The 23,867-nt window shown below is 42.9% G+C and overlaps 1 protein-coding gene across 5 annotated transcripts in view; it reads right to left on the bottom strand.

Annotated features, from left to right (window-relative positions):
- Positions 1-7,440: 7,440 nt before the first annotated feature.
- LIMD2 (LIM domain containing 2) overlaps positions 7,441-23,867 on the bottom strand; it is a 64,348-nt gene continuing 47,921 nt past the window's right edge. For all 5 annotated transcript variants that reach the window (XM_073582408.1, XM_073582405.1, XM_073582409.1 and 2 more), the window contains exons 2-5: positions 23,690-23,765; positions 12,263-12,307; positions 12,032-12,171; positions 7,441-9,739 (exon numbers count right to left, since the gene is read on the bottom strand). In XM_073582408.1, the coding sequence (XP_073438509.1) occupies positions 9,577-9,739; positions 12,032-12,171; positions 12,263-12,307; positions 23,690-23,731 (390 nt within the window). In that variant the 5' untranslated portion in view covers positions 23,732-23,765 and the 3' untranslated portion in view covers positions 7,441-9,576. The remainder of the gene's footprint in view (positions 9,740-12,031; positions 12,172-12,262; positions 12,308-23,689; positions 23,766-23,867) is intronic.

Genomic DNA, 23,867 nt, shown 5'->3' with positions numbered 1-23,867 from the left:
ATGTGTGGTAATGTGGTGGGGGTGGGATTATGTGCGGTAATGTGGTGGGGGGTGGAATTGTGTGGTGATGTGGTGGGGGGGCGGGATTGTGTGTGGTAATGTGGTGGGGGTGGGATTGTGTGTGGTAATGAGGTGGGGGTGGGATTGTGTGTGGTAATGTGGTGGGGGGCGGGATTGTGTGTGGTAATGAGGTGGGGGTGGGATTGTGTGTGGTAATGAGGTGGGGGTGGGATTGTGTGTGGTAATGTGGTGGGGGCGGGATTGTGTGTGGTAATGTAGTGGGGGGCAGGATTATGTGCGGTAATGTGGGGGGGAGGAATTGTGTGTGGTGATGTGGGGGGGGCGGGATTGTGTGTGGTGATGTGGTGGGGGGGCGGGATTGTGTGTGGTGATGTGGTGGGGGGGCGGGATTGTGTGTGGTGATGGGGCAGGATTGTGTGTGGTAATGTGGTGGGGGCGGGATTATGTGTGGTGATGTGGTGGGGGTGGGATTATGTGCGGTAATGTGGTGGGGGGGCGGAATTGTGTGCGGTGATGTGGTGGTGGGGCGGAATTGTGTGCGGTGATGTGGTGGGGGCGGGATTGTGGGTGGTGGTGGGGGGGCGGGATTGTGGGTGTTGTAGTGGGGGGCGGGATTGTGTGTGGTGATGTGGTGGGGGGGCGGGATTGTGTGTGGTGATGTGGTGGGAGGGCGGGATTGTGTGTGGTAATGTGGTGGAGGGCGGGATTGTGTGGTAATGTGGTGGGGGGCGGGATTGTGTGTGGTGATGTGGTGGGGGGGCAGGATTGTGTGTGGTAATGTGGTGGGGGCGGAGCTACTGTGCAGGGGGGGTTAGCGAGTAATCACGATGCCTTTTATATAGATATATATTTCTCCTCATACAGACGTGTATATATTTCTCCTCATACAGATGTGTATATATATATTTCTCCTCATACAGACGTGTATATATATATTTCTCCTCATACAGACATGTATATATATTTTTCTCCTCATACAGACATGTATATATATTTCTCCTCATATAGACGTGTACATATATATTTCTCCTCATTCAGACATGTATATATATTTCTCCTCATACAGACGTGTGTATATATATATATATATATATATTTCTCCTCATACAGACATGTATATATTTCTCCTCATACAGACGTGTATATATATATATATATATATATTTCTCCTCATACAGACATGTGTATATATATATATATATATATATATATATATATATATATATAGATTTCTCCTCATACAGACATGTATATATTTCTCCTCATACAGACGTGTATATATATATATATATATATATATATATATATATTTCTCCTCATACAGACGTGTATATACAGTATATATATAGATTTCTCTTCATACAGACATGTGTGTATATATATATATATATTTCTCCTCATACAGACGTGTATATATATATATATATATTTCTCCTCATACAGACATGTGTATATATATATATATATATATATATATTTCTCCTCATACAGACATGTATATATTTCTCCTCATACAGACGTGTATATATATATATATATATATATATATATATATATATATATTTCTCCTCATACAGACGTGTATATACAGTATATATATATAGATTTCTCCTCATACAGACATGTGTGTGTATATATATATATATATTTCTCCTCATACAGACATGTGTATATATATATATATATATATATATTTCTCCTCATACAGACATGTATATATATATTTCTCCTCTTACAGACGTGTATATATATATATATTTCTCATACAGACGTGTATATACAGTATATATATATATATTTCTCCTCATACAGACATGTATATATATATTTCTCCTCATACAGACAAGTATATATATATATATTTCTCCTCATACAGACGTGTGTGTATATATATATATATATATATTTCTCCTCATACAGACATGTGTATATATATATATATATATATATTTCTCCTCATACAGACGTGTATGTATATATATATATATATATATATATATATATATATATATTTCTCCTCATACAGACGTGTATATATATATATATATATATATATATATAGATTTCTCCTCATACAGACGTGTATATATATATATATATATATGTTTCTCCTCATACAGACATGTGTATATATATATATTTCTCCTCATACAGACGTGTATATTTCTCCTCATACAGACATGTATATATATATTTCTCCTCATACAGACGTGTGTGTATATATATATATATATATATATATATATATATATATTTCTCCTCATACAGACGTGTATATATATATCTCCTCATACAGACATGTATATATATATTTATCCTCATACAGACGTGTATATATATTTCTCCTCATACAGACGTGTGTGTATATATATATATATATATATATATATATATATTTCTCCTCATACAGACGTGTATATATACAGTATATATATATATTTCTCCTCATAGACGTGTATATATATTTCTCCTCATACAGACGTGTGTGTATATATATATATATATATATATATATATATATATTTCTCCTCATAGAGACGTGTATATATATATATATATATATATATATATACAGTGCCTACAAGTAGTATTCAACCCCCTGCAGATTTAACAGGTTTACACATTCGGAATTAACTTGGCATTGTGACATTTGGACTGTAGATCAGCCTGGAAGTGTGAAATGCACTGCAGCAAAAAAGAATGTTATTTCTTTGTTTAATTTTTTTTTAAATTGTGAAAAGTTTATTCAGAGGGTCATTTATTATTCAACCCCTCAAACCACCAGAATTCTGTTTGGTTCCCCTAAAGTATTAAGAAGTATTTCAGGCACAAAGAACAATGAGCTTCACATGTTTGGATTAATTATCTCTTTTTCCAGCCTTTTCTGACTATTTAAGACGCTCCCCAAACTTGTGAACAGCACTCATACATGGTCAACATGGGAAAGACAAAGGAGCATTCCAAGGCCATCATAGACAAGATCGTGGAGGGTCACAAGGCTGGCAAGGGGTACAAAACCCTTTCCAAGGAGTTGGGCCTACCTGTCTCCACTGTTGGGAGCATCATCCGGAAGTGGAAGGCTTATGGAACTACTGTTAGCCTTCCACGGCCTGGACAGCCTTTGAAAGTTTCCTCCCGTGCCGAGGCCAGGCTTGTCCGAAGAGTCAAGGCTAACCCAAGGACAACAAGGAAGGAGCTCCGGGAAGATCTCATGGCAGTGGGGACATTGGTTTCAGTCAATACCATAAGTAACGTACTCCACCGCAATGGTCTCCGTTCCAGACGAGTCCGTAAGGTACCTTTACTTTCAAAGCGTCATGTCAAGGCTCGTCTACAGTTTGCTCATGATCACTTGGAGGACTCTGAGACAGACTGGTTCAAGGTTCTCTGGTCTGATGAGACCAAGATCGAGATCTTTGGTGCCAACCACACACGTGACGTTTGGAGACTGGATGGCACTGCATACGACCCCAAGAATACCATCCCTACAGTCAAGCATGGTGGTGGCAGCATCATGCTGTGGGGCTGTTTCTCAGCCAAAGGGCCTGGCCATCTGGTCCGCATCCATGGGAAGATGGATAGCACGGCCTACCTGGAGATTTTGGCCAAGAACCTCCGCTCCTCCATCAAGGATCTTAAGATGGGTCGTCATTTCATCTTCCAACAAGACAACGACCCAAAGCACACAGCCAAGAAAACCAAGGCCTGGTTCAAGAGGCAAAAAATCAAGGTGTTGGAGTGGCCTAGTCAGTCTCCTGACCTTAACCCAATTGAAAACTTGTGGAAGGAGCTCAAGATTAAAGTCCACATGAGACACCCAAAGAACCTAGATAACTTGGAGAAGATCTGCATGGAGGAGTGGGCCAAGATAACTCCAGAGACCTGTGCCGGCCTGATCAGGTCTTATAAAAGACGATTATTAGCTGTAATTGCAAACAAGGGTTATTCCACAAAATATTAAACCTAGGGGTTGAATAATAATTGACCCACACTTTTATGTTTAAAATTTTTTAACATTTAACTGAGCAACATAACTTTTTGGTTTGTAAGATTTATGCATCTGTTAATAAATCCTGCTCTTGTGTGAAGTTTGAAGGCTCTAACTTATTTGCATCTTATCAAACCTGCTAAATCTGCAGGGGGTTGAATACTACTTGTAGGCACTGTATATTTATCCTCATACAGACGTGTATATATATATATATATATATATATATATATATATATATATATATATATATATATATATATATTCTTCTCATACAGAAGTGGTAATGTGGTGGGGGCGGGATTGTGTGTGGTATTGTGGTGGGGGCGGAGCTACTGTGCAGGGGGCGGGATTAGCGAGTATTCACGATGCCGCTTATATATATAGATATATATATCTGCAATATAAATTTTTGTATAATATATATATATATATCTATTCTATGTTAGTAACTATATATACTGATCCAAAAATTAAGGGAACACATCCTAGTACATTGTGTTGTTTAAATGTTCCCTTTATTTTTTTGAGCAGTGTGTATATATATATATATATATATATTCTAACCTGTCACTCTAATTATACTGTACGCGACAGATCATTTGCCGGCTTTTAATTTATATATATATATATATATATATGTGTATATATATATATATATATATATATATATATGTGTGCGTGTGTGTTTTGAGGAAGATTTTGTTTTAAAACGATGTGCGATGGGTAAAGGACAGAGAACTGCTGTATGTAAAAGTTCATGTTCACATTGCATGCGCATGCCATACGGAGATTCCATTTAAAAATCGCACAGAAGTCGCATGACACTCGTCCGTTTTTTCGGTCCGGAAATTGGACCTTTTTTTTCTCGCATATGGATATGAGTCCTTCTTGGTGATATAATGCAGGAGTTGGGGGAGAGATTTTTTCCTAAATTTGATTACTGCACACTACCTGATATAAGCTCTGTGCTAGCATGGAGGTCATGAAAAAAAGGACATTTTTAGCTCTGAAGGTTGCAGAATTGTAAATTTAGTTTGTGAATTACAATTGTGGAAAAAAAATTACTTTTTTTTTTTTTTAAAGTCGCAAATGATGAATTAGGCTAAAACATCTGGATAACCAAAACCTCTGCCATAATGCTGAACGACAAGGAAGAACCTAAGCAAAGCTACCTTAAAAAGCACAAATTAAATACAGTGCAAAACGCAAATGTCACTATCTGAGCCATTTTTACGCACAAAAGCAATGATTAATCTGCTCCTATATCTATGTATTTAAAAAGTACATTTCACCAGTTTTAGCATGTTAAGCTGGCCTTACCATGGGATATCACCTGCAGAGCTGAATAAAGTGTTTTTTTTCTAATTTCTCTGTTGAGGAGAAATTAGCTTGGAAAGTTTAGGTTATCATTTATGCTAAAACAAGAGGGTGTTAGCAGAGACATGAGGCATGCACTTTATCTTCTACATGAGGTTGACTAATCAGAAACTGGAGGCCTAATTCAGGGGAATAAAGAAGACCACCCCTATTTGTGCTTAGAACAGGTTTTCTCCTGCGAGACATGTAATGACGGACAGTTGTGCTCTTCTCTGTGATCACTGCATCTTCTGTGTAGAATTGATCAGCCTAACTTTCACCTAATTGACTTTCAGCTCTGCTGTACTCTCCTTCCCCCCACACTGACTGCTGTGAGATCTAAGCTGCAAGAGGTGTTTGTAATGGCACATAGCTCCGCTCTACTCTACACAATAGGTGCAGAGATCACAGAACAGAGCAGAGCTGTACAGTTATGTGCAAAATAATATCAGTTTTCACCACTACTGTGTTTAATTATGGTTTCTGGCAGAAAAGATCATACACAACATGGGAAAAAATTAATGAGGTGTAGGCGAGTAAAGGGCAACCAACAGAATCGACAGTCATTACTTGTACACTGCAAATTGGGTGTAATTGACTCATTTAATGAATGGGGGGGTTCTAATTAATAGCAATGCAGAGTTCAATTAGTGAGGTCATTCATTTTGTGAAGAAACAGGTGTCAGTTATGGCCTCTATTTAAAGAAGCAGAGTAGCAAATGTTCTACCTGCTGGTTTTAGTCATTGCTCAGTAAGTAAAATGGTCATTCCAGACATTGTTTCAAAGGAGAAAGAACTTTGATCAAGAAATTGATTGAAGAGGTAAAAATGTATAAAGAAGCACAGAAAATAATTGACTGCTCAGCTAATTCCCAATCCTTCAAAATGGCCAACAAAACCCCAAAATACGTGGTTGGAAAATAAGTCCTGCCATCCGCATAGATCATAGAATCACAAGAATGTCAAGGAAGCATCCAATGATCAGCTCCAGGGAGATCAAAGAAGATCTTCAGTTACCGGTGAGTTCTAAAACCATCAGAAGGCACCTACATGAAGCCAAACTATTTGCAAGAAACCCTTGTAAAAGTACCATTGCTGAAAAAAGAGATGTGTGATGAAAAGGTTCAACTTTGGCAAGGAGCACATTGACTGGCCTAAAGAGAAGTGGCGCAACATTCTATGAACAGATGAGAGCAAGATTGTTCTTGTTGAGTCTAAAGGCCGCCGACTGTTTGTGAGATGATCCACAAACATGGAATTCTAGCCACAGTACACTGTGAAGACTGTAAAACATGGAGATGCAACCATAATGCTTTGGGGATACTTCTCATACTATGAAGTTGGGCCCATTTATCATATATCAGGCACCATGGACCAGTCTGAGTGCATCAAAAATACTGGAATACTTTTGGCTTATGTTGAAGAAGAAATGCCCTTGTAATGGGTGTTTCAGCAGGCCATGGACCCCAAACACATCAGCAAGCGGGTAACATCCTGGTACCAGACCAACAAGATTGATGCGATGAAGTGGCCAGCCCAATCCCCAGACTTCAATCTGATCAAGAACTTGTGGAGAGACATCTAAAATGCTGTTTTGATATAAATCCTAAGAATGCAAAAGAACTGTGGTAATTATTGTGCAACATAAAAGTAAATGCCCCCAGAGATTTGGCCTTAGCAAATATTAGAATTTAGACTTTCCAAACTAATAAAATATGCTAAGATTAACAGGGTGATAAGAATTCTTCTCTGGGAGCGGTTACTACTTTTCCTTTGCATGATGTTGTGCAATAATGAGGTGTCATGAAGTGAAAAAACAGCACCATCCCATGGAAAAAAAGCGTCCATCCTGATGTCTTGTATAGTAGAACCATTGATGAAAAATGCATTAGAACAGATCCCAGCAGATGGACTCTGGCTGAACTTGGCTCTATAATCTGCTGATACCCACTACTAAACACTACAGCAGTGAGAATGAGCCCCAGTACACACATCAGAAAAGGGTCATATACTGAGGTGCATAAATATCAAGACAGACAATGAACAATAATCAAGACAGAGACACACTACAATAAAGAAACTGAAGAAATATTTTATATCATTACCCTGTATTACAGAACAGTCACAACAGTCATATTCTGAAGATATTCTTGAGTTTGGAAGTGAATAAATGCATTAGAGGAGGTTCTGCACCTTTACAGGTAAGATGAAGGCCATTGTAGGACAAGACCATATACTGCTGCTAGGCTGTAACTGATGAGAGGCGGATACGGAACCCTGAGTTTCTCAAGCTGCTGAAAATTGGGAAAACCATGTTTTTGGTTGGTGGAGTTGCTCAGATGGGACACATGCAAATCTTGAGATTAAGAACTAAGTGATTAACTGCTAAAGGTGGGTGCCTAGGTCACTGTGGAAGTATTGAGATGTTAGAGCTTTCAGTCATCAGAGCTAAAAGTCATGGAACCATATAGTTTATGGTCCTATCTTTAGAACTATAAGTCTGGGAACAATATGACTTATGGGTCTATCATAAGAATAAGTTATCTGGTTTCTAGGGTTGGTAGCTCTGATGATAGGACAATAAGTCATACAGTTCCAGACGAATTAGATCTGATGGTAGGATCATAAGCCGTATCTTTTCATGGTCTGTAGCCCAAAGGATGAGACCATAAGTCATATGGATGTAGGGTTGGTTGCACACTACGGTAGTCATCAGTAGACTCTAAGACAATTAACTTCCGGGATGATGAAGACAACTTCAGGAACATGGCCTACGGGTGTGTAGACATCTCATTTTTTTTGGTCCATGTTTCATCAGGATGAAAAACCTAATGGGACTTATTCCAGTTTTTGGATGAAAGAATATAGAACCATTGTATTAGGAAAGTCAGAAATATTCTGCACTTATTTGGACGAGAACCAAAATGTCCTTATTTTTTCAAGGTCTGCAACTACAGACTGATCCCAACCCTGATCTGGGACAGGCTGAAGCGCTCATAAGGAGGTGCGTGTTATTCCTGCACTTCCTGTCAAAAATATACGATAGGCTAGATAAATGGATCAAATACCCCGTTGCTTATCCCTCACAGCCACTTTTGTGGACTTTATGAAGATTATATCATCATAGGGTGAGGTCTGTGCTTTCTTTAATAGAACATCCTTGTCCTTTAAATATAAAGCCCTTGTCTCAAGGTATCCAACAATGGGGTTAAAAATGGATCACATTCTACAAGAGCAACCCATTCCTACTAAAGACCTTATAATAGTCCTACATTGTCGGACAACCTCCTTCTACATCATGATACTTATGGCTGTTTCTGGAGATCCTTTTGAGGTCAAGGAGTGCAGTACTTCACTATAGACACAAGAGTGAGATCCTACAGAGGTTTTTATTGTACAATCAAGGCTCAGGGATACGATAAAAACAGTCTGTAAACAAAAACCAATCCCAGTGCAGAGTATTGGTAACTCCTCACCCGACCAGAGTGTCGAACATCCTTGGCCGGCAGTGACAGAGTTAAGGAATGTTGCAGGTTCTCTTTCCAGTATAAAAAGAGAGAAAGTGGTGATTTTTTTTTTGTTTTTAAGGCTGGAGGGAGGTGAATTCCAGAGATCTCTCTGATCTTAGGAGCGTATCTCCTGGACATCGCAGAACAGTAAGGACAGAGCTGCCATTATCATGCCAAGGCTTCATACCGACCTGTCCTAGGAAAGATGGATCCCTAGGAAGTGTATAATCAATGGTCCTGCTATATGAGGGGTACAGCTTAGCGCCCTGCTATCCCCCTGAGACTTGCAAAAAAAAAAGGCAGCAGCTATTGGGGAACCCCTCTAGCCAGTAACACATGCCCATGCAATACCTTGCGCTTGCTGCTGTGGATAATGTTACTATCAAATTGCATGCCCTCCTTCACCCACCTCCCGCCAGACGCATTCAAGAAGCCACCTGGGCCAAGAATTTAAAGGGACAAAGTGAAGCAAGGCTAATTTTTAAAGAAAATTAATGTCCCAGGTGGTGTCCTTGACCTCTTGCAGTTAAACCCTCCCACCACCAGGAGGGACTAACGGCACAAGGTACTCATAGAGAAAGTGCCTTTATCTGCATTAAGCCCCCTCCCCAACCCGCCCACCGAGGCACATCAAGACTTCACCCCAAGTGCATTGTGGGTGAGAAGCGAAGCCCCTAGTGAGATGAATATTCTGCACCCTCAAGGCGCCTTGTCTCCAGGAGCTTCATGTTCTTTGTGGGTCCACAGATCCTTATGGGGTCGGCGTCCAAATCCTTCATCGTAGTTCCCCTTGCTTTTAAAAAGTTGCTGAAAGTGAGGCTTGCAGTAAAATTCTCCGTGTAGGGCGGCATAGGAGCCAAGGCTGGGGAGAAAGGAGAAGTGATATTATTAGGGTTGCAAACCACAACCAGGAATACGTGCCCAGGGGGCTACACTTGTAAGATACCCAAGATTGTGCAACAGCAAATGATGTGTGCACTAGAGAGGAGTCAATCCATTCACAGGACCCTGGTCCAGCAACCACATCAGTAGTCAGTGGTCACCTGACAAAAGCCCTGCAAAGCACGTCCTACCCATCTTCTTTTGTTTAGCCCGCCTGGCGCAACGTTGTGTGTGCACTTAGCCGCAATGATAAGATCGGCCCAGGCCAGCTACTCAAAAGAGCATCCGAAGACAGGATGAGTTTCACAATGCTTCCAATTGGCTGCCACTGAGTACTGACGTCGCCACTGGACCAGGGTCCTGCAAATTTCTAGTGAGCACACCATTATCTAAATGTAATTGATGTTGATATTTCAGACTATACAACGAACCCAACCAATATTTGTAATAAATTAAAAGCACCCTATAAATACATCCCGATACATATAAAAGGTGTGCGCTGGGAGTCAACGCGCAAAATTCCCAAAATTTAATGCTACACCAAAATATTAAAATACAAAAAAATGGCAAAAGCATAAAATATACATATATAAAGAACTCCATGAAAATAGGGGGGAAATCGCTGCAGATAATTGGTGCAGACAATATACAAATAAGGTGATGCCCAATATATAATACTGAAAACTGAAAGAAAAAGAGCGCAATAGGGTCTTACCCGAGAAAATAAGAATATAAAACAATAAGTTATACTCACCCTGTGTAGGAGAGTATTAAGCATAAAGGAACAAAGTCAGCTTGCTGCACATCCAAATGACCACGCCGTGGCCATAGATCATCAGATTCAAAGAAGGAATTTTTATGGATTAACCGTGCGCTGCCAGACCATCACTCCTCACAAGTTGTGTGCTTTAAAACATTTAATTCCCAACGCGTTTCAAAGTTAAAAACTTCTTCCTCAGGGGATGACATGTACCTGTCATCCCCTGAGGAAGAAGTTTTTAACTTTGAAACGCGTTGGGAATTAAATGTTTTAAAGCACACAACTTGTGAGGAGTGATGGTCTGGCAGCGCATGGTTAATCCATAAAAATTCCTTCTTTGAATCCAATATATAATACTGGGAGATGAGAGGTGTTTCCCCCATATGTATTGATAGCTTTTGCTATTGCTATAACATTCATTTTTTGTAATGGCCCTTTTTACAATTTCGGTGTAGTCTGGTTCAGTTTATGATCGGACCTAGGTCATTATAGGGCTGATATTGACTTTTAGGATTCCTAAAGGTGGCGCTAGAGTTCAAGTCTTCTCTGAAGAAGCTATTTGCGCACCCAATTTTTGGGGATTAAGGCTTTGAGTTCCAGCTTACACCATTCATATTCATAGTGTGCTCTTATGGTGGAGCTCATTGTTACTTTAAAGCCTAAAATGAAGCACTAATAATATTTAGATATTAGCGGGTACACATTTCTTGCATTATTTTGCTGTTGTATATGATTAGCGATGAGAAAATCAATCTGCAGCACCCTGATCCAGCAGCCACGATGGTACTCAATGGCAGTCAGACTGCAGAACTGTAAATGTCCTACTACCTGCTGGCGTCCCAGGCTGCTCTTCTGATTAGTAGGCCTCTGTAACACACGCCATAAGGTCACATGGGCCTACTTATCAGAAGAGGCGCCCACCGTGCCGGTAGGTAGTAGACGGTTTGTAGGGCTCTGGTTCAGCTACTATGGAGTAGCACCGTGGCTACTAGACCAGGGTCCTGCAAATGGTCTTTCTCAAGTCTTCAACATTCAGTTTAAGAATATTGGGAACTTCCCTTTTTTGTTGAGAAAACCACTAAGAAGCTTTTAATTTTTAAAATCCCATACCTGTTAGGTATCTAATCTCGCTATCTAGACAGTAAGACAGACAGACTGCTGGGTGTTCAGCTTCCCTTCAATATCCCCGACACCTCCCCTGTCTTATAGATATTCAAGATGCAGAGATAGGAGTTGATTTTTTTGGGAGGAAGGGACACATCCCAATGCAAATGACAAAAAAGGAAATTTACAGGGTCAAAAAAGACAAAGTCAAATTTTGACCAATGGTGTCCAAGACTGTGACCCTCCAGCAAAAGGGCAACTCTTATCTGACCGCTAGCCAGGACATGTGGAATCCGCCATAGCTGGAGGGCTACGGGAAGCAGGTTTCTTCAAAGCTGGGAAAAAAATCACTTTCAAGTCAAGTTATAGATTCAAGGATCTCATGCCTCACTGCGAATATCTACCCACCTCAGTTTGGTACTGCAGTGCTTACAGCAAAAGCATCGGTTGTGGAAGATGTGTTTGTCAGCGACCAACCTCTCCATGGGGTAAACTGTCGTCTGGCAGGAGGAGCACAGTTCCTTAGGTGGGGGCTTCATACTAAAAGACTGTGCAGAGATAGGAGGCTCATTATTAAGTGCAAAAATGTCATCCCATTTGTATACAGAGTATGTGTGAGGAAAGGGAAGACGTGCTCACCTTTGACCTTTGTACAACACTGGCTCCCGGACTGCAGGCAGAATCCTAGAGAGAAAAAAAACAGAAAAAAATGTGAACATATGTTATTAGTAGCTGATTAGATTCCACGTACGTCACACGTCCTGTTTCCTGCTTATTTTGCCTCCATAAGCAATTGTTCAAATTCACAGAAAAGAATCTTCACGTTAAAGGGATTGTCCAGTGAGAATAAGTCATTACTAATCAACAAGATAGGTGATAATTTATTGTTTGGCGGGGGTCTGGTTAATGAGATCTGCACTGGTTGGTAGAACGTTAGAATGGAGCTCGATCTGCACTCCATTCATTCTCTATGGGTCAGCTTTAAAATAAGTGGAGCACAGCCCTCATCCCATAGGGGTGGATGGAGCGGTATTTGGGCATGCGCACGGCAGCTCCACTCTAAGGTTGGGGTCGGACAGCTGAATATTCTCTCATGCGAGAGAACTGGGCCACTTATGCTAATGACACTTAGCTCAAACTCTGTCATGAACCAAGTGTCATCTTAAGGCCTCTTTCACACTTCAGTCTTTTGACATCAGCTCCAAACCGTCAAAGTGTGAAGAAACGGATCCGTTGCAAATTTGCAAAAAAGTGATGCACCGGATGTTTTTTGGACGGATCCGTTGCAGCAGCAAGTGTGTGAAATTTAAAGGAACAGAACTCGAGAGAGAGAATTTTTGGCTGTGCCTGAACGGCGTTTAGGGTTAAATTACATGAATACAAGATTTTCCAGCCATGCGCAGTTTAAAAAAGCGGGTCCGCCACAGAGAAAAAACGTTATAGCGTCCGTCTACTCCACACGGCGGACGCTGAAACACCAACGGATCCGTCAAATAACGGATGCAACGGATGACCATCCATCACAATCCGCCACTAATGCAAGTCTATGAGAGAAAAAACGGATTCTGCAAAAGAAAAAAAACGGATCCGTTTTTTTCAAAGAATGGCAGATTTCGACTGACGTCAAAAAACTGAAGTGTGAAAGAGGCCTTAGAGTGATCTAATTCTCTTGCATGAGAATCGTATTACAGGTGCGGAGAAGACGGAGAACTTAATTTCTCCATCTTCTCCATTGCCTTAGTCAACAGATGTCAGACTGCACATTGATGACATACGAGTGCAGTCTGATGTTTCACACACACCTATAGAGTTGTATGGGTTTTGAGGCAGTGAGGATCCTTATGTGTCCCCCAGGATGTGCATGGAAACATACTGCATCCACTGGAGTACTTATGGAGTGTCCATGATACATCTTGCCTATTATACCTATTGGGTTATGGTCTTAATTTGATGGTCTTGATGGTCTATATAACTGTGTTTTCTGCGTATTATTGTTTTCAACTGTCATGAAAGCCGCTGGCTTACATGTGCTGGAAAATGTGGGCAGTGTGAATTGAGACTTACACCAAAGCGAACTGCATGTCAGTGATCTGCAACGCTATAGCTCAGGTCTGCCGACAAGACGAAGGAAAGCAGTAAAGCACTAAAGCAGTTGGTCCTCTCCCAGTTGCAGAAGTTTCAGCAGCAACAGCAGTAGCTGCAACAGCAGCAGCAGACTAACAACCTGATTCTACCTCAAATTGCAGCCCTGCGAGAGACACCCCCAACCTCGACCCGTCCTGAAGCCCAGGACAAAGTTTGGTCAGCGCTAAGCGGTAGATGAGTATGGAGGACGACCTGGAAGCCTTCCTCACAGAGTTCGAAAGTACCGCAGAGCAGGAAAATCTGACAGGCGACCAGTTGGCTGAAGTGGTGACCCCCTTCCTGATGGGAAGTGCTCAGAAGGCGTATTTCGACCTCAGTCGGGAGGATGCCCAGAACTACGGAAACTCAGAGGTGAGATCCTTGCTTGGATGGGGGTTATTACACATGTGGTCAAAATTGTTGGTACCCCTCTTTTAATGAATCTGAAAAAAGTAATAATAAATAAAAAATCTATGAAAATGAACAATTGAAAGTCAGACATTACTTTTCAACCATGCTTCCACAGAATTTAAAAAAAAAATAAAACTCAAGAAATAGGCCTGGACAGAAATGATGGTACTCTTAACTTAATATTTTGTTGCACAACCTTTTGAGGCAATCACTGCAATCAAACGATTCCTGCAACTCAATGAGACTTCTGCACCTCTCGACAGGTATTTTGGCCCACTCCTCAAGAGCAAACTGCTCCAGTTGTCTCGTGTTTGAAGGTTGCCTTTTCCAGACGGCATGTTTCAGATCTTTTCAAAGATGCTCAATAACATTTAGGTCAGGGCACATAGAAGGCCACTTCAGAATAGTCCAATATTTTCCTCTTAGCCATCCTTGGGTGTTTTTAGCTGTGGGTTTTGGGTCATTATCCTGTTGCAAGACCTGTGACTGAGACCAAGCTTTCTGACACTGGGCAGCACATTGCTCTCTAGAATCCCCTGAAAGTCTTGAGATTTCATTGCACCCTGCACAGATTCTAGATACCCTGTGCCAGAGGCAGCAAAGCAGCCCTAGAATATAACAGAGCCTCCTCCATATTTTACAGTAGGGGCAATGTTGTTTTCTTGATATGCTTCATTTTTCCGTTTGTGAACATAGAGCTGATGTGCCTTGCCAAAAAGTTCAATTTTTGTCTCATCTGTCCATAGGACATTCTCCCAGAAGCTTTGTAGCTTGTCAATATGTAGTTTGGAAAATTCCAGTCTGGCTTTTTTATGATTTTTTTCAACCTCCTTGGTCCTCTCCCATGAAGTCCACTTTGGCTCATACAACGACAGATGGTGCAATCTGACACTGATGTTCCTTGAGCTTGAAGTTCACCTTTAATCTGTTTAGAAGTTTTTCTGGGCTCTTTTGTTACCATTCGTATTATCAGTCTCTTTGATTTGTCATCAATTTTCCTCCTGCGACCACGTCCAGGGAGGTTGGCTACAGCCCCATGAAGCTTAAATTACTGAATAATATGTGCAACTGTATTCACAGAAACATCAAGCTGCTTGGAGATGGTCTTATAACTTTTACCTTTAACATGTTTGTCTATAATTTTCTTTCTAATCTCCTGAGACATCTCTTTCCTTCGCTTCCCCTGGTCCATGTTGAGTGTGATACACACCATGTCACCAAATAGTACAGTGAGTATCTGTAGCCTCTATACAGGCCCGCTCACTGATTCCAAGATTGTAGACACCTGTGATACTAATTAGTGGACACACCTTGATGTAACATGTCCCTTTTGTCAGATTATTTTCAGGGGTACCATCATTTCTGTCCAGGCCTATTTCATGAGTTTTATTTTTTTTTAAATTCTGTGAAAGCATGGTTGAAAAGCAATGTCTGACTTTCATTTGTTCATTTTCTTAGATTTTTGATTTATTATTACTTTTGTCAGATTCAAGTTATTTCTGTTAGGCGTCAGGTTTCTGCGTCTGCTCTGCAGGAATCCAGAGCCTCACATTCTGCGATCTCCTGCTGTCTTTCTACTGCAGAGGAGATTACTTTGCAGCAGACCGCTCCAGAGACTAAAGGTACTGTCACACTTAGCGATGCACCAGCGATCTCGACCAGCGATATGACGCGGTCAGGATCGCTAGTGCATCGCTAAGTGGTCGCTAGTGAGCTGCCACACAGGCAGATCTCACCAGCGACATCGCAGGGGACGGGGGTCACTACTTACCTGTCAGACGAGGCGATCCTGACGTCCTCCCGCCCGCGTCCACGCGTTGCTCGTCTCCACAGCAGGAAGCCCAGCAGGAAGCTGACGACGAGAAACGGTCCAGGGCGCGATCAGCGATGCGCAGTGGGGGAGCCGGTCGGAAGTAAGTATCACACACAGCGATATCGCTAGCAATATCGCTATAACGTCACAAAATCGGTGACTTTATAGCGATATTGCTAGCGATATCGCTTAGTGTGACAGGCCCTTAAGTCCCTCTGTGCTCCTACTGGGCATGCTCACGAGACGATCTCCCTTTGGAGATTCGGGAGTCATGTGCCCAGGTCCTGTTCCAGATCTCATTGGTCCATCTCGGAGATCTGGAAGGTCCCGCACGGCTATAAAAAGCGCGCATGGCTATAACGCCATGCGCTAGTATAGACAAAGCTTGATATGTGTGAATGGTGACGGATGCGTGATTCTGGTGACTGACTCATTTGAAACCCCTTCCCTCTGATAATACGCATGTGGATAGCGAATTAGTTTTGCAGTCAGCGCCAGTCAGTAGTAAGCCTTTAGCCACTGTGCTCACCGCACTGCTAGCGTCCGACATCGCGCTTGCTTTCTGCTTTGTCGTTGAGCGGCAGTGTCCTATGCCGCGCTGCAGTTGCAGTCCTCCTTGGCGTCCGCAGAAGTGATGCCGCACACACGGTAGGTCTAGAGGGACGCAGCTCCTCTGTCTTGGGTTCTGCTCCTGTGACCAGATACCGTGTGTGCATCTACCTGAAGCCTGTGTCACTAACAGGTTCAGCGTTTTGTATGTTTTTTGTTGCGGCACCTCTGTGTGTGAACAGAGGCCGCTCTGCGCAGTCCAGGTGAAGTTTAACCCGTGTGCATCATAACGACATATTGCTTGTCTGCCACCACTTAGCAGCAGTTACACCACCTACTGCACGGTGGACCCCGAGCGGCAAACGCACTTTATTATTATTTTATTTAGTGTGTTCCGCCATTCCTAACAATTTCTGTGACCATGGTGGGTTTTTCTGTCATTAAACGAGGGTACCAACAATTTTGACCACGTGTGTACATATGTATGGGCGCAAAGCGTATACCAATGCCCTTTTGTGGAGGTCCAACCCGCTAGGTCTCAGGCAAATAACTTGCTGCATCTAGTAAAAAAAAAGTAGCTCCAGCCCAAGACCTTGAGCTTAACCCAGATAGTAAAGAGGGTAGTAGTCGACTGGTTGGTGCAAACTCTGCCAGTATCCATACAGCGCTGAGTGGGGCAAGGGGATCTGGGTAATTTAGATCAGGTGGTTAGTCTGATAGAACATTATATGGAGACACAGGACTTGGCACAGTATTTTGCCCCACTGCAGGTATCACACTGGGCCCTTCAAGCCCAGGAGCCTGGAAGAGACCAAACCCACTGCTGAGGCCAGAACCAAGCCCATAATGGAAGTTTACCTGGAATGAGGGTGGCAAGAGACCAGTTTTCCCTAAGCCGGTCCTGCAGATTATCAGGTGTTAAGACTGCTAAGGGCCAGGACATGGCCAACTGCCCTCTGACTGCTGAACCCATGGACTGTGGGTTTACTCGCCAGGCATCACTGCATGCCCAGACTGTCTGCACCGCAGACGCCGTCGCTCCAATTGGTAAACCCCATCTGTGCCAGGTCAACGTCAACGGACATCGAGGGGAGGCGCTCTTGAAATCAGGGAGCCTAGTGACAATCATCGATGGATCATTGATCTCCGAGTTGAAAATCACAGGGGAGAAAGTCGGGATTATTTTTTTACACGGTGAACCCCGGGAGCATCTGACGGCGGAAGTTATCTTTTCCATTCCGTGCGGGGAGGTTAAACATGTGGTAGGAGTAGTAAAGACCCTTTCATACGTGACTGTTTTGGGAAGAGGCTTACCCCTGTTCTGGTTCCTTTCAGAGAGTAAAATTAACCCTCCTAGAGTAAAGGTCTGTCCTGGCGCATAACCAGAGGATCCAGAGTAAGGGATACCTGTTGTAGAGTATAAACCCAATAGATTTCCCCTAGAGGTACTGGCAGGAGAGGTCAAGGAGACTACATCAATCTTGGAGCTGGAAGTATTCAGGGGGTCTTTTGGGGCAGCTCAGTCCAGGATCCCACACTGGCCAGGTCACAGGAAAGGGTGTGTCACGTACTGACTAGGGACTGTGGGCACCTATCTGATCCCTCAAGCTAGGTGGCATCCTAGTCTATCAGTGTCCCTCGGATTACCCCAGAAGGTGGAGATGTCAGGGACAGGTTTCTTGCTGTGCTCCTATCTTATCTGTTCCCTCCCCCACCCAGGAAGGTGTGAGGCCGAAGTGTATAGGATTACACTAATGAGACAGACAAAGGAAGACAGACAGGGATACATTAAGACTACAATCATACAAAATACAGTCACCAAACAACAAAGTGAAACGCAGGGGAGGCATAGGTAGGAGAAACCAAGAAGGAGAGGATGAACACGAAAACAAACTCCAAGCAGAAATCTCCTGAACAACTTTCCACCCACCCACTCCAAACACTTCACCTCACACACCAAACCAGGAAGTAGAACTATCACTGACGATTCCCAAGTGCTAGTGGTGAGCATATATACCAGAGGGGTGTGGCCAACAGAGAACCACTGAGTCAACTCAGGAAAGAGAGCTCCAGGAGATCAACTCAACTGATTAACCTTTGCAATGACAGAACAAGGAAAACATGCTGTTTAATATGATGATGAAGCAGTTCTAATCAATGCAGGAGTTGGTGTGACCACACGCCACCATCTTCTGGCCTCTCTCCATGTCAGGGTGATACAGGTAAATGGAGTGGCTCAGCAATCTGGCACAGAGGTGGTTTTTCCATGTATATCGGTCAACCAGGAGTTGTTATATAGGGTTTACAAAATCCGGGACAAAGTAGTGGAACACCTTGTAGTGCCCCAATTGTACCGCCAAGAAGTGCTCGAGATGGCCCACAAACACATGCTGGGGTCACCTAGGGGTTAAAAAGACAAGAATGTATTCTACAATGGTTCTTTTGGCCCAGAATTATGCCAAGGTTCAGAGATGTTGTGAGTCATGCTCAGAGTGTCAGCTGACCACACCCACTGCAAGTTTTCGTAGTCCATTGGTTCCTCTGCCTATTATAGAGCTACGTTTTGAGCAAACTGCTTTGGATCTAGCCCAAAGTAATGTTAGCCCGTGGCCACCAACACATATTAGTGGTAGTAGACTATGCTACTCGTTACCCGGAGGCAATCCCACTTAGTCACACCTCGGCTAAACTTTGTGCCCAGGACCTGTATTCCATATTCTGTCGCCTTGGGCTACCTAAGGACATCCTTATGGGTCATGGGACTCCTTTTATGTCCAAGATTATAAAGGAATTGTATAAACTGCTCCAGATAAATCAATTGCGCACATCGGTGTACCACTCACAGACACATGGTCTAATGGAAAGATTTAACAAAACCCTTAAATCTATGCTAAAGAATGTGGTCTCCAAAAATGTGAAGGATTGAGATATGTTACTGCCCTATTTAATGTTTGTCGTCCAGGAGGTACTGCAGTTATCAACGGGTTATCTCCATTTGAACTATGATGCGGTACACATCCCAGGGGCCTGCTGATCATAGCAAAAGAGACCTGGGAACAGACGCCTACTCCCCATAAAATAGTAACAGAGCACATTGCGAGTATGCAGGACCAGATTGCGGCTGTGATTCCGATTGTAAAAGAATATTTAGTGGATGCCCAGGCAGCGCAGAGCAAAGTGTACAAAAAAAATCAGAAAGGCCATAGACAGGTCCTTTAAAAAAGGCTCAGAACAAGGTAAAGATAAGCGGCGCTATCTCCAAAAAGCAGCAACGGGAGGCTCAGAGATTAGTGCAGCAGAATACGGACGTATTCCTTAACTGCTCGGTCGAACATCTGTGATCCACTATGACACTGTCACTGAGCCTCAGGAAAGGGTGCAAATGAAACTGTACCATGTACCGGAGGCAAGGCATCGAGGCTGAGGTGAAACAAATGCTCCAGCTGGGAGTTATTGAGGAGTCCAGGAATGAGTGGGCTAGTTTCAATGTTCTGATTCTAAAGCCGGATAGATCGTTACGAATTCGAAATTGAATGAAGTGTAAAAATTTTGACCTTTATCCAATGCCCCGGGTGGATGAGCTGATTGAGAAACTTGGGCAGGCGCAGTACTACACAGCGCTTAATTTGACCAAGGGTTACTGGTAGGTGTCTCTGATAGAGTCTGTGCAATGAAACAGCCTTCATTACACTGGATGGTCTCTTATCACTGTCTTCCTTTTTGTGTTACGTTTCAGAAGCTGATGGACATAGTTTTAGATCCCCATCAGAAATATGCATCGGCATACTTCGATGATATTATCATCTATAATACCGACTGGCATACAGACTTGTCCCAGGTGCTGCAAGCAGTAGTAAATTCACTCCGAGCCGCAGGTTAGAAAACGAACCCACGAAAATGTGCAATAGTCTCGAGGAAGACCGGTACTTGGGGTACGTGATTGGCCTTGGGGTTATCAAACCACAAATAAAATCAAGACTATTCAAAACTGGCCACAGCCTCTTACTACGAAACAGGTAAGAGCGTTCCTCAGCATCATGGAGTATTACCGCTGATTTTAACCTAATTTTGCCAGGAGATTGGCACCCTTGACCAATTTCTTAAAGGGAAGGAAATCGGTAATGGTTCGGTTGAACCCTCAGACGGAGGAAGCATTCCAGTCCATGAAGTTAGTGTTGTGCAGACAGCCCATCCTCACCAGTCCCAACTTCAAGAAAAGTGTGCCTCTGAGGTAGGCCAAGGAAGGGTTCTCTCACAGGAGATGACACCTACTTGAGTAGAAAACTTACCCCGGCAGAGAGAAATGATAGCGTAGTGAAAAAGGAGTGCTTGCCAATTAAGTGGGCCTTGGAGTCCCTACATTTTTATTTGCTCGGGTGACAGTTTTGCTTGGTAAAGTAACCAACCACCCTTAGTCTGGATGAGAAATGCCAAGGAGAGGAATGCCCAAGTCACCACATGGTCTTTGTCATTGCAAAACTTTAGTTTCTCAGTGGAACATCAACCTGGGAAGTTGCAAGGAAATGCGGATGCTCTATGATAACAAGTGCTCAACTTCCCCCAAGTTTGAACAGAGGAGGTGGTTATGTGACGCAGTGAAGAGAATCATTTATGAGGGTCATGATGTGTCCTCCAGGATGTGCACAGAAACATACTGAAGCTGCTGGACAGCGTTTTAATTACAGCCACAGTTGTGGTTACAAAGCAAAGTAAAAGAGAGCGTGTCAAATTATTTGACCAAGTCAGATTTAGGACAACCTGACATGGGCTTGTAACTTTTGGAGAGATCTGTAGGAAAGTAGTGGGACAGATCTCTCCTTCCACACCGGGTCTTAGGAGTGGCCCATGTCCTTGATTGCCATTTAATCTTTCAGTTAAGGTTTGGGTGCGTCAGTATTTGGTTTTGCAAGCATCAGAGCAGGAGCTCTGTGCATGTCCGATCTATCAGAGACTGAACACAGGTCAGGGTCAGAGAGAGCCAAGTCGTTGCCGCACTCACAGCAACAGATTGATGTGGACGATCCGGCTACAAACTGGAGGATGTTTGATTTTATTTTTGTAAATTGCTAAAATAAAGACATTTCAGCTGAACTCTCTTGGGTCACTGCCTCATTACTGCACTGTCATGAAAGCCGCTGCCTTACAGGGTGCACATGATCACAATGACGGAGCCAGTCGCAGTATGCTGAGATTTTTTTCCCACGCCGAATCAGCATGAGGAAAAATTGCAGATCCACCCTGCCCCTTAGTATAACATTGGTCTGAGTGCTATCCGATAAAACATTGGATAGCACTCGGCAATGTTATCCACTCAAGTGAGCGAGCTCTAACTGTGATAAAAGCACCCTGTTCTGCCAATAAATGTGGTTGCTGGTGGTTGAACCCTACCGATCAAAACTTTATACAGTGCACCGCTCCAGCCTTTTGTTGTTTTATTTTTTACCGCCAGAGTAGTGTCATAAATTTAAGTTCTCTGCACCAAGTCTTATACTTACCAGCCACCATCTTCTTCTGTTCTCGGCACTGCTCCGGTTGCTCTTCTGCAGGTTGTGACCTGCCGGATCGCTCCAAACTGGGTAAGCCAGAAGTGACTACTGAATGTAATTGTATGAGAGTCAGAACGAGGTTCTCATATGAGAGCTTGCGACCAATATCTCTGACCTCCGGTCAGTGACAATTTACAGTCACAAGATGGCAAAGTAGGACCGGAGAAGCGCCGGGGACAGCTGAAGACAGCGGTTGGTAAGTTTATTGCTAGGGGCAGGCAACATGGATTATTGGTACCATTACAGAGCTGAAATTAAAAAAAACACGCTGGAGAGGCGTTTTAGTGCGGTTTTCAGATCTGTGTGACTGCACACTGGCAAATGATGACAGTATGCAATGTGCACACTGTCACAATTCCTCCATATTCGCAGTGCGAGTGGGTGGTCATGTGCACATGAGATTTGCATTACTGCGGTCCCATGCAGAGTCTTAGGCACTTCTCTCAACATTGAGAGAAGCGGAAGAAAATCAAGTCTGCAATTATGCAAATTTCAAACATACGGTCACGTGGCCGCCAACTCTCACTGCGAATACAGAAAACCACTGTCACGATTTGGCAGCCTGCAATCACAGAATGACTTCAGACTCTTCGTGCTAGCCTAGAAAAAACCCTTTAATGTATATACTGAGTAAACTCCCCCGAATGTATGCCGACGGTATCCAGAAATGTATCCTCTAGCTTTATGTATGAGCCACGGATTGGGAGTTCTGATATATTATAGATATACTGTGAAGTTAATCATATAATTCCAGACCTATAAAATTGTGCTCAGTGGTGGACATTCACTTTAAGAAGATATTAGACCTAGAAAAGAATAAGAAAATATAGCAATAAAGAAAATACTTAACTGTTTGCCAGCCTGCAAGACGTTGTGCAATCTGCTGAAACAAACAAACAAACAACCGAATAGAAACCCAGGGGAAGATAGAGGGGTCCATCTGACCCCCTACAATCTTTGGCTGGTGATTGGCATAGATAGTCGTGGCCGCTAGAGTTGAGCAAAAAGATTTGCAAGACCGTGGTCCAGAGGCCACATCGGGATGCCTCTTCCACCTATGTGCCAGTATCCCCAGTGTTTCTTCTGATTAGGCTAGGTGTGCAGTCATCATCATAGCGTGTCGCACACATGACAACATCGCACCTACCAATAAGAGGGATGTCGGCATGTAGGATGAGATGGTTGGCTTCGGTCGGGTCCACAGGCCACGTCAGTAGGGTCCTGCAAGGCTTTTTTCTGGATTCTAGTGGTCATTATTGCAGGCAGAGGGTATAGACAATAAGGAGAGGTCTCTGCTTTCCAGCCAGACTAACGGTCCTGAGCCCCATCTATTGTTACATCCCATGCTTTGGCACTGGATGGGGTAGAAAATGCCCAACTCTTTGCATACATACGGAAATGTTTTTGTTTCGTTTCTTAACACCTTGAAATGTGATGGGATGTAGGAACAGGAGGACAGAGGTCTATTCACAAGTGTTTTCTGTGGATACCCTGCACATTCAGATTTTGCACAATCCGTTCTGTGTTTGAGGCCTAAGCTTTCTGTCATTTCTTCGCAGTTTCAACACAATCACAGTACAATAATGTCAGGTGGGCTGCGGTACATGGATGGACTGGACTTACATGGCTTGTGGCAGCTGTGGTGGGAATTTTGGCCTGAAACATCTCTCTGGAATTTTCTGCTTTATTTAATTCTCATCTGTAGATAAAACATAAAAAGAAAAAGCCTTTAAATCCATCACATCAGAGGAATCTAGAAGACCAATGTTCATATGTAGTATAAATCAACAGACTATTCGGG

Source organism: Dendrobates tinctorius, unplaced genomic scaffold (genome assembly GCF_039654945.1).
Source record: "Dendrobates tinctorius isolate UK_male_01 unplaced genomic scaffold, ASM3965494v1 ptg000071l, whole genome shotgun sequence".
Taxonomy (NCBI): domain Eukaryota; kingdom Metazoa; phylum Chordata; class Amphibia; order Anura; family Dendrobatidae; genus Dendrobates; species Dendrobates tinctorius.
The sequence above is the reverse complement of the archived record's forward strand: the minus strand, read 5'-3'. Positions and strand labels throughout refer to the sequence as shown.